Raw genomic sequence first — 12,785 nt, forward strand, 5'->3', positions numbered from 1 at the left:
TTAGGTTTTAAATTTTGGATTTCAAATGTTTATTGTTAATATATAACCAAGGATTTATTTGTGTCTTAATCTTATAATCTGTTTTCTTGTTAAAGTTACTTAACAGTTCTAGAATCTTTTATTTTGTAAATTCTTTGTGAGACAGTCATGTCATAAACACACAGAGGCAGTTTATTATTATTTTTTTCAATTTGTATGCCTTGTTTTTCTGACTGTGATGACTAGGACTTCTTATATTTTGCTGAATAAGAATGGTTAAAGCAGACATTCTTTTCTTCCTTGTAAATGTGATGTTAACTGTGGTTTTTATGTAGGTTTTCTTGATTAGGTTGAGGAAGTTTCCTGTACCAAATTTGTTGATTATGTTTGTAAGTATGGAAGTTTGTTGGATTTTGTCAAGTGTTTTTTGTTTTTTTCTGCATTGAGATAATTATGTGGTTTTTATTTTGTAGTGTATTACATTCATTGGTTTTTCAAATGTTTAACTAACCTTGCATTTTGCAATAAATCCCATTTGGTCATGATGTATAATTCTTTCAGTACCCTGCAAGATTCAGTTTACTAGTGTTTTGTTGAAAATTCTTGCATCTGTATTCATAAGAGATTGGTCCAAAGATTTCTTGTGATAAATTTTTTATGTGGTTTTGCTGTCAGGGTAATAATAATATGAATTGGGAAGTTTTTCTTCATTTTCTCATTTTGGAAGAGTTAATTATGAATTGTTAACATTTCTTTAATGTTTTCTAGAATTTGGCGTGCTTGGGTGGCACAGTGGTTTAAGAATCCGACTCTTAGTTTTGGCCATGAATTTCTTTTTTTTAAATTTTATTCAGTGTAGTCAGAGAAAATACTTTGTACTTCAGTCCTTTTAAGTTTATTGAGATTGGTAGCTTAGAATATGCAACATCTTTGAGAATGCGCTGTGAGTACTTGAGAAGAACATTTTGCTGCTGTTGGGTGGAGAGTTCTGTAGGTATCTGTTCTGTTTTGTCCCTGACATTACCCAAGTCTTCTATTTATTTGTTGTTCTCCTACCTATTTTTTCTATTATTTTCAGCATGGTATTGACGTCTCTAATAGTGTTGTCTATTTATTTTTGTCAGGTTTTGTTTTGTTTTGGTGCTTTGTTCTAAGGCGTGTCTATGTTTGTAATTGTTCTTACTGAGAGATTGTCCCTTTTATCTTAATAAAATGTTCCTTTCTTTCCCTAGGAACTTTTTTTTTCTTTTAAAGTCCATCTTGCATGATAATTGTGTGGCCACTTCTGCTTTCTTGTGTTTGTATATGTGTAGTGTATAGTTTCATTTTTCATTGTAGTACTTTCAGTTTATTTGTATCATTTAAGGTAACATGTGACTCATTTAGACACCAAGTAACTGATACTGCTTTTTTAACCCAGTTTCACAGTGTCTGCCTTTTAATTAGATAGTACCATTCTTTCACATTTAACATTTTTATATAATTAGATATATACACTGTTGTTTTGTTTCTTGTTTCATGAATGTTCCTCTGTTTCTCATTAATTCTTTTGAAGTAAATGTATGTTTTTAATGTAGCATTTTAATTTCTTTTTTTTTAAGATTTTATTTATTTATTTGACAGAGATCACAAGTAGGCAGAGAGGCAGGCAGAGAGGAGGAAGCAGGCTTCCTGCTGAGCAGAGAGCCCGATGCGGGGCTCAATCCTAGGACCCTGGGATCATGACCTGAGCTGAAGGCAGAGGCTTTAACCCACTGAGCCACTCAGGTGCCCCGCATTTTAATTTCTTTAATGATTTTTCACTGTATATTTTTGAGTTACTCCCTTATTGATTGCTCTGAGACTACGACATGTATCTTAGCCTACCACTGTCACCTTGACATTTATACTAACTTATTTCCAGTGAGATATAGAATGTCACTCATATATATATATATATATATATATATATATATATATGTATACACACACACACACACATACATATATTCCCTTTTCCTGCTTTTTGTGGTATTAATATTATACATGTTATATTTGTAAATGTTGCATAAGTAACCATACATAGTTATTTTATATAGTTTTATGTGTTTCTGAGAAGCCAGAGCTAGAAAGGAGAGAAAGTGTGTGTTTATAGGTTTTGTTTAATCAGTCTTCTTGATGATCATGTTTTATTTTCTTCATTTGCTCCCACGTATCAAATTAACCATCTATAGTAATTTCTGTAGCCCCACACAGGGGACCTTTGGTACATTGTATACAAATTCTTTTATACAACTGCTTTTTAAATCCATAAAGAGGAAAAAAGTAGAAGAAATATGCACTTATACGGTCTTCGTAATTATATAATTACCTTTACTAGAACACTTTGTTTTTGGGTGTGGATTCATATTATTGACTGAGGTCATGGTCTTTCAGTCTGAAGAACTTCTTTTAGCTGATTCATTTTTTAGCCAGATCATATCTGCTAAGCCCCTTGGTCCATTTCTCCTTTGCATGTTTTCATTTTTCAACTGCAGTGTGTCCACTTGGTTCATTTTTTTATAATTCTAACTTTATAGATATTCTTTATTTAATGTGAGATTGTCATTATGTCTTCCATCTTTAATAATAATCTTCTTGAGTTATGTTAACATTTTCTTTCTTTTTTATGTGCACAAGCCGGGGGAAGGGGGTAGAGGGGAGAGAGAAAGATTCCCAAACAGGCTCTGTGCTCAGTGTGGAACCAAACATGAGGCTTGATCTCATGACCCTGAGATCACAACCTGAGCCAAAACTGAGTCAGATGCTCAACTGACTGAGCCACCCAGGTGCTGGTTTTAGCATATTTATGATGAATGGTTTGAAATCTTTATCTCTTAAATCCCACGTCTGATCATTCTCAAAAGTGGTTACTGTTCCCTCATTTTTTCCAGTACGTGAGTCATATTTTACTGTTCCTTTTCTAGAAATTGGACTTTTTAGATAGAGTATGAACCCTGGGTAGTAACCCATACCCCTGCTCTCCCCAGCCTTGTGATAATTATTTCATGTTTATTTGCTTAGCAAGTACCTACATCATTTCTGTGAAGTTCACTCCTCACCCACCATAACACGAAGACACCCCCCCCACCCCCCGCCCCTGGTTTGTTTTAAGAAGGTGCAGCTTGGGTGTACCCAGAGCAGTTTGATGGATCTTTTGTTTTTGACAGTGCCGTAGACATAAATTCGTCTGAACACTAATCCAGTTAAATTTGGGTTCCTTTGAAAGCGTATTCCCCAGGTCTGTGTTTGAGATTTTTTTCTGACCCCATGGTAGCTCCTCCCCACTGACTTTCCCAGTGTTGTTCTCAGACAAGAAAAGGAGAGGTTTTACTTGCAGTGAGCAAAGAGAACCTCAGGGCTCTTACCCACACTGGTGTCTCCTGGAACAAGAAAATTGGGGAAGCTTTAAGCTGAGGGTGCATCCATATTTATGAAGGGGCTTGCTCAAGGGGGAATACAGGTTGGAGTTGGGCAAAAAGTCATTTAAGGTGGCAGAGTCCAGGTCAGTATTCCGAGGGCAGGCAGGGGCAGGCATGGGCATGTATAATCAGTTCTCTGGCCTGGGTGGGTCCAGCCTCTGAGTGCTCAGAGGGGTTTAGATCCGGTGAAGTTAACGCAAGAGTGTGCTTCAGGTCAGACCTCACTTTGGAATCAGTACTGGGAGTTTGTATGGTTTATTGTTTGCTTACAAATTTTTTGTTTCTCTTTCCACAAAGATTATTTCTGTTATCAGAAAAGTAAAGGATGATAATTGAACATTTGCTGGCTCTGGTTACTGCAAGAAAATATTTAGCCTTCCCTAGTTTCTATACACACTTCTTCTTCCCCTGCCCGGGCCTCAGCCACCAGCCGGTGGAGGCATTGAAGGTTGTGTTGCTGCCAGATGTCATTTCACCTCCTGGGTGGTACCTTATTTCCCATACTCTCACCCAGGAGAATGTGTTTAAATAACACTTTGCATTCCCTGAGCCACAGTGTGCAAGTTAACAAAGAGAGTGGCTTGGATCAGATCTCTCAGCTTTTTTGTGGCTTTGAAGTTCTGACACAGTTAAAAGTTGGTGAGTACAATCCAGTAAACTGCTATCTGCTCATGATTAATTGAGATAGTTGTCATAACTAACTAGCACTGGGAATTTTGTCACTAATTTATTGTTTCTGGTATGATTTGGCTGTCTCCTGGTCTGGCACAGGCTGTTCATTCCTGTATGCTTGCCTAAGATGGCCAGGGCCTGAAATTACTGTTCTTATGCCCAGAGAGATATGACTTTCTTTTTCCAGGAACCCTTCCCTCTTTCTGCTTATGTTAGGACCATTTTCAGACATTATAAATGGCTGTTTTCTAAAAATAATTGATATTGCTTTCATTGGGAAATGAGCTTGTACCGTTTTTCCACATGTCATGTCATGCTACTGTAATTGTTTTAATATTTTTAATCATCATTACTTTATTGGATACGCTATTTGTTATTTAGTAGTATTTTATTTTAAAATATTTGATAGATTTTTCATTGTTGATTTTTATTTTGATGTCATTATGTCAAGAATGTGGTTATATAATATGTATATAATTATTTTGAATTTCCTATGATTTTTGTATTTTTCCTCTCATTTCAGTGGGATTTTAAAATGGTTAGGGAGGAAAGGTTCTCAGTTTCAGATATTGTAATGGAACTCAGTAAAACTGGTAGATTTATAAGAAACATACCAGTTTTTGCCTATAGTTGGTAATTACAGGACTGTTGTTTGTTTTAAGATGAATAGTTAAACTTTGAGAAATTTCTTTCCTGTTTGAGGAAGAATAATGTATTGGTTAAGGACACAGATTACGTATGAGGCAGGCTTCTTGGTTAGAATCTTAGTTTTGATTTTTTTAAAAAGATTTATTTATTTATTTATTTTGAGGGGTGGGGGAAGAGAGAGAGAGAGAACGGACATAAGCAAGTAGGGGGGAAGGGCAGAAGGAGAGGGAGAGAATCTCAGGCAGGTTCCCTGCTGAGTGCAGAGCCTGATATTGAGCTCATCCTCAACCCTGAGATCATGACCTGAGCCAAAATCAAGGGTTGGACGCTTCACCGACTCAGCCACTCAGGCACCCAGAATCTCAGTTTTGATACCATAGGCATGGGGCATGTGATGACATAATCCCTGTCTCCCTCAATCCCTCAGTTTCCTCAGGATGGATATAAAAATACTATGATCTTATTTCAAGTAACAGTTTCATTTTAGTAGTTGCAGTATATTTTAATTGTTTAAATAGCCACTTTTGTGTTGTTCTTTAATTTTTTACAGCTTATCGTGAGCCTCATTATTATTACCAGTTCACAGCTCGATATCATGCAGCTCCTTGCAATAGTATCTATAATATTTCTTTTGAGAAGAAACTTCTTCAGATTTTGAGCAAATTGGTTCTTGACCTTTCATGTGAAGTTTCTTTACTGAAGTCGGAATGCCATCGTGTTAAAATGCAAAGAGCTGGTTTGCAAAATGAATTGTTCTTTACATTTTCAGGTAAGTATATATAGTTCTTTAAAGAAAATGAATTCAAAACAAAAATGAATTACCTGCAGAATTTTTCAAAAGTAAATGTTACAGATCTGAATATGTTTCATGTTCTCTGCTTTGACTTAGTTCTGATAGGCCCCAACATAAAATTCTGATTCACATACTTAATGAAAAGGTAGCACTTTCCAATAACTAAACCTTGCTGTGGTAATTTATTAGAGAATAGAATTTGGTATAAAGAAATGCCTACCTTGATACTTAGCTGGAAAAGCATCTAATTCTAATAACATGAGTTAATATTACAGACCAGAGGGACCATTGTAACAGCTTACCGTGCTTTTCCTAATAACACAGAGTGGAGACCCAATGTATTCTAGAAAACAAAGAATTGATTTTGTACCTACATGTATATCTATAAAGGGCCTGTTTATGAATAAATTTACACTGTGGAGTAACGATTCACATGTTCGTATTGGGTCCCTCTGCCCCTGGCAATAGGACTCCATCCTCTTTCCATCTCAGATGATACCGCTTGCTGTTGTCCTTCGTTCCTCTACTGCTGATGTTTGATTGTACTCACCCATTTCTCCAATTTTCTGGTTTGTTGTTGTTGTTTTGGCCATCTAGAATTGAATTTTTAGACACAGTTGAGATATGTGAAGCTTTACAGGAGAAAAGGTGTTCAACCCCATTTGCACTGTCTTTTATCTTCTTTAATGCTTTCCTCTGACTTCAAAAGAATTTTGGAAGTTAGTCTGTAGCTTCTGAGACAAAGTATCACAGTTAAGATCTTTCTTTAGCCCTTCAAGGACTCACTATTAGCATTCATAAGAGTTATGAGGCCTTTGTACCCAGTGTGTTTAATAGGGGCTATTAATAGGCATTTAATAATCCTTACAAGACCTCGGAAGTAAAGTTTAACCCTCAAGAGAAGAGAGATGATATACAATAGAAATGAGGCATAGTGGGCTCGAAATGCATTTTTCTAATGACTAATGATGTTGAACATCTCATGTGCTTATTGGCCATTTGTATATATTTTTTAGAGAAAAGTATATTCAAGTCCTTTGCCCAATTTTTGCTTTCTTTCCACCTTTATTGAAATAAATGGGCATATAACAGTATATAAGTTTAAGAAGTACAACATAAGGATTTTGTATGTGTATGTGTGTATCCTGTATATACACACGTGTGTATATATGTACAACTATATATTAATGATTACAACAAAGTTAACACATCATCTCATATACTTACAGTTTATTTTATCTTATTCTTCTGTGGTGAGAAATTTTAAAATCTATTCTTTAAGCAGTTTTCAAATATACACACATTAATTATCAACTATACTCACATTATATCTTCTGTAATTCACACTCTGCCTTATATCTGTGTGCTTACACTTTTTATAACTACAAGTTTATACTCTTTGTTTACTTTTATTCATTTGCCTCAGGTCCCACCTGCTACCCCAGCAATCACTAATCAGTTTTCTGTTCCTGTGACTAGTTTTAGTCTATTCTGTATGTTAGTGAATTCATAAGTATTTATTTCTCTGTCTGACTTGTTTCACTTAGCACAATGCCCTAAAGGTTCATCCACTTTGTTGCAAATGGCAGAATTTCCTTCATTTTCAGGGCTAAATGCTGTTCCATTGTGTCTGGAGACACACACACACACACACACACACACACACACACACACAATTATTTCCTTTACCATGAAGAACTTTCCTAGTTTGATGTAGTTCACATATTTTTTGTTTTGTTTTGTTTTCATTGTTTGTGCTTTGGGTGTCCTATTCATAAAGTCATTGGCATGTTTACTGTCAGGGACCTTTCTTGCATGTTTTCTTCTAGGAATTTTATGGTTTATGTCTTAACATTAAAATCTTTAATTCAATTCAAATTAATTTTTGTGAGTGGTGTGAGATAGGAGTCCAGTTTCATTCTTTGCATATAGACTATTTGCTTTTCCCAGTACAGTTTGTTTTAGAGACCACATGTTCTTCACAGAGTATTCTTGGCTCCTTTGACTTTATATGCATGAGTTTATTTCCTGGGCATTCAGTTCTGTTCCATAGATCGTGTCTGATTTCATGCCAGTATCCTATTGGTTTTGATTACTATACTTTGTAATATACATTGAAATTAGAAGTGTATTGCCTCCAGTTCTCCTCTTTTTCAGAAGTACATTGGCTATTCAGTATCTTCTGTGGTTCCATAAAATTTTTATTTTTATTTTTTTAATATTTCTGTAAAAAATGCTGGTGGAATCTTGATAGAGATTATATTGGATCCATACATTGCTTTGGGTTGTATGGACATTTTAATAATGTTGATGCTTTAAATTCATGAACATGAGATATCTTTCTATTAATTTGTGAGTCTACAGTTTCCTTATCAGTATATGTTTGCAGTGTACAGATCGTTTACCTTATTGTTTAAATTTATTCCTAAGTATATTATTATTTTTGATGTTATTATAAGTGGGATTGTTTTCTTTTTTTTTTAAGTAATGTGTCATTATTGTATTGAAATGCAATTGATATTTGTATGTTGATTTTATGTCTGTCAATGTTACTAGATTCATTTATTAGGTCTGACAGTTTTTTTGATGGCGTCTGTTGTTTTCTCTATATTTTGAAACACATCATCTGCAGACAGAGATGGTTTTACTTATTTGTTTTTGATGCAAATGCCTTTTCTTTCTCTTTCTGTTTGCTTGAGCTAGGTCTTCTAATACTATTATATTGGAATGGTGAGACTAGGCACCCTTGTCTCGTTCTTGATCTCAGAGGAAAATCTTTAACCTTTTACCATTGAGTATGATGTCAGCTGTGGGCTTGTAATATACAGCTTTTATTATGTTGAAGTACTTTCCTTTTATACCCAGTTTATTAGGAATTTTTATTGTGAATGGCTGTTGAATTTTGTCAAATACTTTTGTATCAATTGAGATGATCATGGGATTTTATTTTTCTTCCTAACAATGGGATGCATCACAGTTGTTGATTTGCATATGTTGAACCATCCTTGCATCCCAGGGATGAATCCTATACCCATTTCTGGGATGCATGGGTGGTCCAGCCAATTAAGCATCTGACTCAATTTCGGCTCAAGTCATAATCTCAGCATTGTGAGATGGAGCCCCATATTGAGCTCTGCACTCAGTGTGAAGTGTGCTTAAGATCCCCCCCCCTTTCTGTGCTCCTCCCCCCACCCACTCTCTTTCTTTATCAAATAAATAAATAAATAAAATGTTTTTAAAAAAAGAATGTATGCATTTCTTCCAGGTTGTCAAGTTTTTGGTATATTGTTATTCATAGCAGTCTCTAAGGATCGTTTGTATTTCTGTGGTATCAGATTGTAATGTTTCCCTATTGTTTTAAGATTTTACTTATTTGAGCCTCTCTTTTTTTCTTATCTAGCTAAAAGTTATACATTGGTTTTTTTTTCAAAGAACCAGCTATCATTTTTCTTAATTCTATTTTTTCCTATTCCATATTCTGTTTATTTCTCCTTTAATTTGTATAAGATTTTAGTTCCAGTTACTTAACATACAGTGTTATATTCGTTACAGGTATACATTCTAGTAATTAAACACGTCATACATCTCCATGCACTCATCATGACAAGTGCACTCCTTAATCCCAACCACCCATTTAACCCATCCCCTACCAACCTCCCCACTGCACTGGAAAAACAAATATTGTTAAAATGTCTATGCTACCCAAAGCAATCTATATGTTTAATGCAGTCCCTATCAAAATACCAAAATACATTTCTCACAGTAGAACAAACAATCCTAATATTCGTATATAGCCACAAAAGACCCCGAAGAGCCAAAACAATCTTGAAAAGGAAAGGCAAAGAAAGCTTGGAAGCATCATAGTTCTGGAATTCAGGTTATATTACAAAGCTGTGGTGATCAAAACAGTATGGTACTAGCGTAGAAGTAGACACAGAGACTAATGGAACAGATTAGAAAACCTGGAAATGAACTCCTAACTATATAATCATTTAATCTTCGACAAAACAAGAGAGAATATCCAATGGGAAAAAGACAGTCTCTTTAACAAATGGTGTTGGGAAAACTGGACAGCTACATGCAAAAGAATGAAACTGGACCACTTTCTTATACCATATACAAAAATAAAATCAAAATGGATTAAAGACCTTAATGTGAGACCTGAAAGTATAAAGTTCTAGAAGAGAACCCAGGCAGTAACTTGTTTGACATTGACTGTAGCAGCTTCTTTTAAGAGATGTCTCCTGAGGCAAGGGAAACAGAAGGAAAAATAAACTTTTGGGACTTAATCAAGATAAAAAGATTTGCACAGCAAAGGAAACAATCAACAAAACTAATAAGCAGCCCATTGAATGGGAGAAGACACTGGCAAATGATGTATCTGATAAAAGTTTAGTATCTACAATATATAAAGAACTTGTAAAACTGAGCACCCTAACCAAATAATCCAATTGAAAAACTGGACATTTTTCCAAAGAAGACATCTGCTTTAATTTTTATTATTTCCTTTCTTCTTACATTGGGACAACTTCCCCACCCCCCTTTCTTTTTCTTTGAAGTGTAATCTTAGATTATTTATTGATTTTTTTTGTATACTACTTTGTTTTCTTCTAAGAATTTTGAAGTTTTACCTCTGCATTTAGGTCAAAGATTGATTTTGAGGTAATTTTTTTATGTACTGTCAAATACGGGTCCTGTCTTCACTGACGTGTGGATGTTCAGTTGGCCCAGCAGCATTTTTTGGAGACTGTGGTCCCCCTCATTGAATTGTGAGTGTACCCTTGTTGAAAGTCGGGTAACCACAGATATATGGGTTTATTTCTGGACTGTCCTATTTAATTTTTTTCCATTAAAGGGTGTTGAATTTTGTAAAATGACTTTTCTGCATCAAATGAGATGGTCATATAGGTTTTTTGGTCCCTTCATTCTGTTAATGTGGTGTCTTACAATGATTGATTTTTGTATCTTGATTTATCCTTGCATTCTGGTAGTTAATCCCACTTAATCATGGTATATTATCCTGTTAATGTGTTCCTTAATTTGGTTTGCTAGTATTTTGTTGACTTTTGCATCAGTGTTCATTAGTGGTATGGATCTTAAACTTTCTTATAGTATCTTTGTCTGTTGGGAGCTTTCACAGTTCTCTTCCCATCCTTTTCCATTGTTGTCGTCATAAAATTATGACTTTATAAATTGCCCCAAATATAAAGTAAAAATTATTTTAAATGAATTTAGTCTCTCAAATTATGCAGAAAATAAAATGTGAAGTTACAAACCAAAGTTACAGTAATACTAGCTTTTAGACATTTTTAATAGCTTCTTAAATCATGTAAAAAATTGCTGTTAGATTCTAGTCTTACAATAATACTAGCTTTTAGCATTACTCACGTATTTACCTTTATGGAGACCTTTTATTCATAGTGCTTCACGTTACTATCTTGTGTCCCTCCCTTTCACCCTGCAGGACTCCTGCATTTCTTGGAGGGCAGGACTAATGGTAACAAGTTCCTCAGCTTTTGTTTATTTAGGAATGTCTGAACTCCCCCTTACTCTTGAAAGACAGTTTTGCATGTTACAGGATTCTTGGTTGATACTTAAAAACAAACAAAAACAAAACCAAAAAAAGAACAGCTTTTAGTACACTGAATATATCAGCGTATGACATCTGGTCTCTCAAATTTTTGTGGTGGAGTCAGCTCATCTTACTGAAAACTTTTTGTATGTGACATGTTAGTTCTCTCTTCCTGCTTTTGGGATTCTTTGTCTTTCAGAGGCTTCGTTATAATGTGTCTTCCTGGGAGTCAGTCTCTTGAGTTCACCTTACTTGGTGTTTGTTGAGCTTCTTAGATGTTTCTATTCATGATTTCATCAAATTCAAGAAGTTTTCAGCCACTATTTTCTTAAAATGATTGCTCCAATACTTGCTGTCTTTCCTTCTGGGACTCCATAATGTATATTTTGGTTCATTTGTGTTCATTTGATGATGTTCAAAAGTTTTCTTAGGTTCTGCTCACTTTTCCTCAGGCTTTTTCTTTTTCTCTGATTTAATAATTTCTAATGATCTGTTTTCAAGTGGGCTGATTTTTTCTTCTGCCTGATTACATCTGCATTCAGATCATTTTAGTGAATTTTTTGTTTCCTGTCTCTTTATTTTTTTAAAAGATTTTATTTATTTATTTGACAGAGAGAGAGAGAGATCACAAGTAGGCAGAGAGGCAGGCACAGAGAAAGGAGGAAGCAGGCTCTCCGCTGAGCAGAGAGCCCGATACAGGGCTCGATCCCAGGACCCTGGGATCATTACCTGAGCCGAAGGCAGAGGCTTAACCCACTGAGCCACCCAGGTGCCCCTCCTATCTCTTTATTAATACATATTTGCTCATACATAATTTTGACTCTATCTACATATTCTGTAATTCTTTCCCCGTCCTCCAGGGGGTTGTTTTAAAGTCTTAGTCCAATAAACTTGACGTCAGGTGTTTTTCAGGGATAGTTCCTGTTGATTTACTTTTTTCCTTTGAACAGACCATACTGTTTCTTCATATGTCTTATTTCTTGAATACTGGGCGTTTGAGTCTAATAGTGTAAGTGTAAAATAGAAATAAGATTCTTTTCATTTTCCAGGGTTTATTTTATTGTTTTGTTTATTTTTTTAAATCAGTGTAGGCTGTCTCTGTACTGAAGGTCCATGTGAGGTATAAACTTAAGTTCTCTCAGTTCTTGTCTTTCTTTTATCTTTCTTGTTCATATATGGTCACTTCCTATTTATCCTATAAATGTCGTTTTTAGATACCATTCTGTTTAATTCCTGGCTACCCAAAAAAATAAAAGAGAAAAATGAGGCAAAAAAGGGGCACTGACGCTTTCTGGTCTCTACTAGTCATCTCTCACATCTTGTGTGAGAGGGACTTGTGACATGAAAGGATGTGCAACAGTAAGGGCCGCCTGCCTCTTACCTGCATCTCTGTGAAAGAAGAAGCAGTGAGCAAATTAAGCACACATCTGATATTTGGAGGTCAGGGTTGTTTTTTTGTTTTAACTTCCCCATCCTGGCTCCTATAAGCTATGTACAGGCTATTTCAAGAATACGTGCACAGCTGCCGGCCATGGTTCTTTAGGTGTTGGATGGGGAGCCACTACTGTGCTAAGAGCCAAAATTGACTGAAATTAACAACTTGCCGTCCAAGCCTTCTCTTGGAAATTGTCATAATTCCCATAGACTTCCGAATTCCAGAAGTTACATGGCACAGATTCTT

General features: G+C 35.3%; 1 protein-coding gene across 1 annotated transcript in view; it reads left to right on the top strand.

Annotated features, from left to right (window-relative positions):
- LOC101693045 (zona pellucida binding protein) overlaps window positions 1-12,785 on the top strand; it is a 106,567-nt gene that overhangs the window by 28,936 nt on the left and 64,846 nt on the right. The window contains exon 5 of the mRNA XM_004739400.2: window positions 5,290-5,508. Coding sequence (XP_004739457.1) covers window positions 5,290-5,508 — 219 coding nt within the window. The remainder of the gene's footprint in view (window positions 1-5,289; window positions 5,509-12,785) is intronic.

The sequence above is a fragment of the Mustela putorius genome, unplaced genomic scaffold, assembly GCF_011764305.1.
Source record: "Mustela putorius furo isolate JIRA1106 unplaced genomic scaffold, ASM1176430v1.1 tig00003845_pilon_pilon_pilon, whole genome shotgun sequence".
Classification (NCBI taxonomy): Eukaryota; Metazoa; Chordata; class Mammalia; order Carnivora; family Mustelidae; genus Mustela; species Mustela putorius.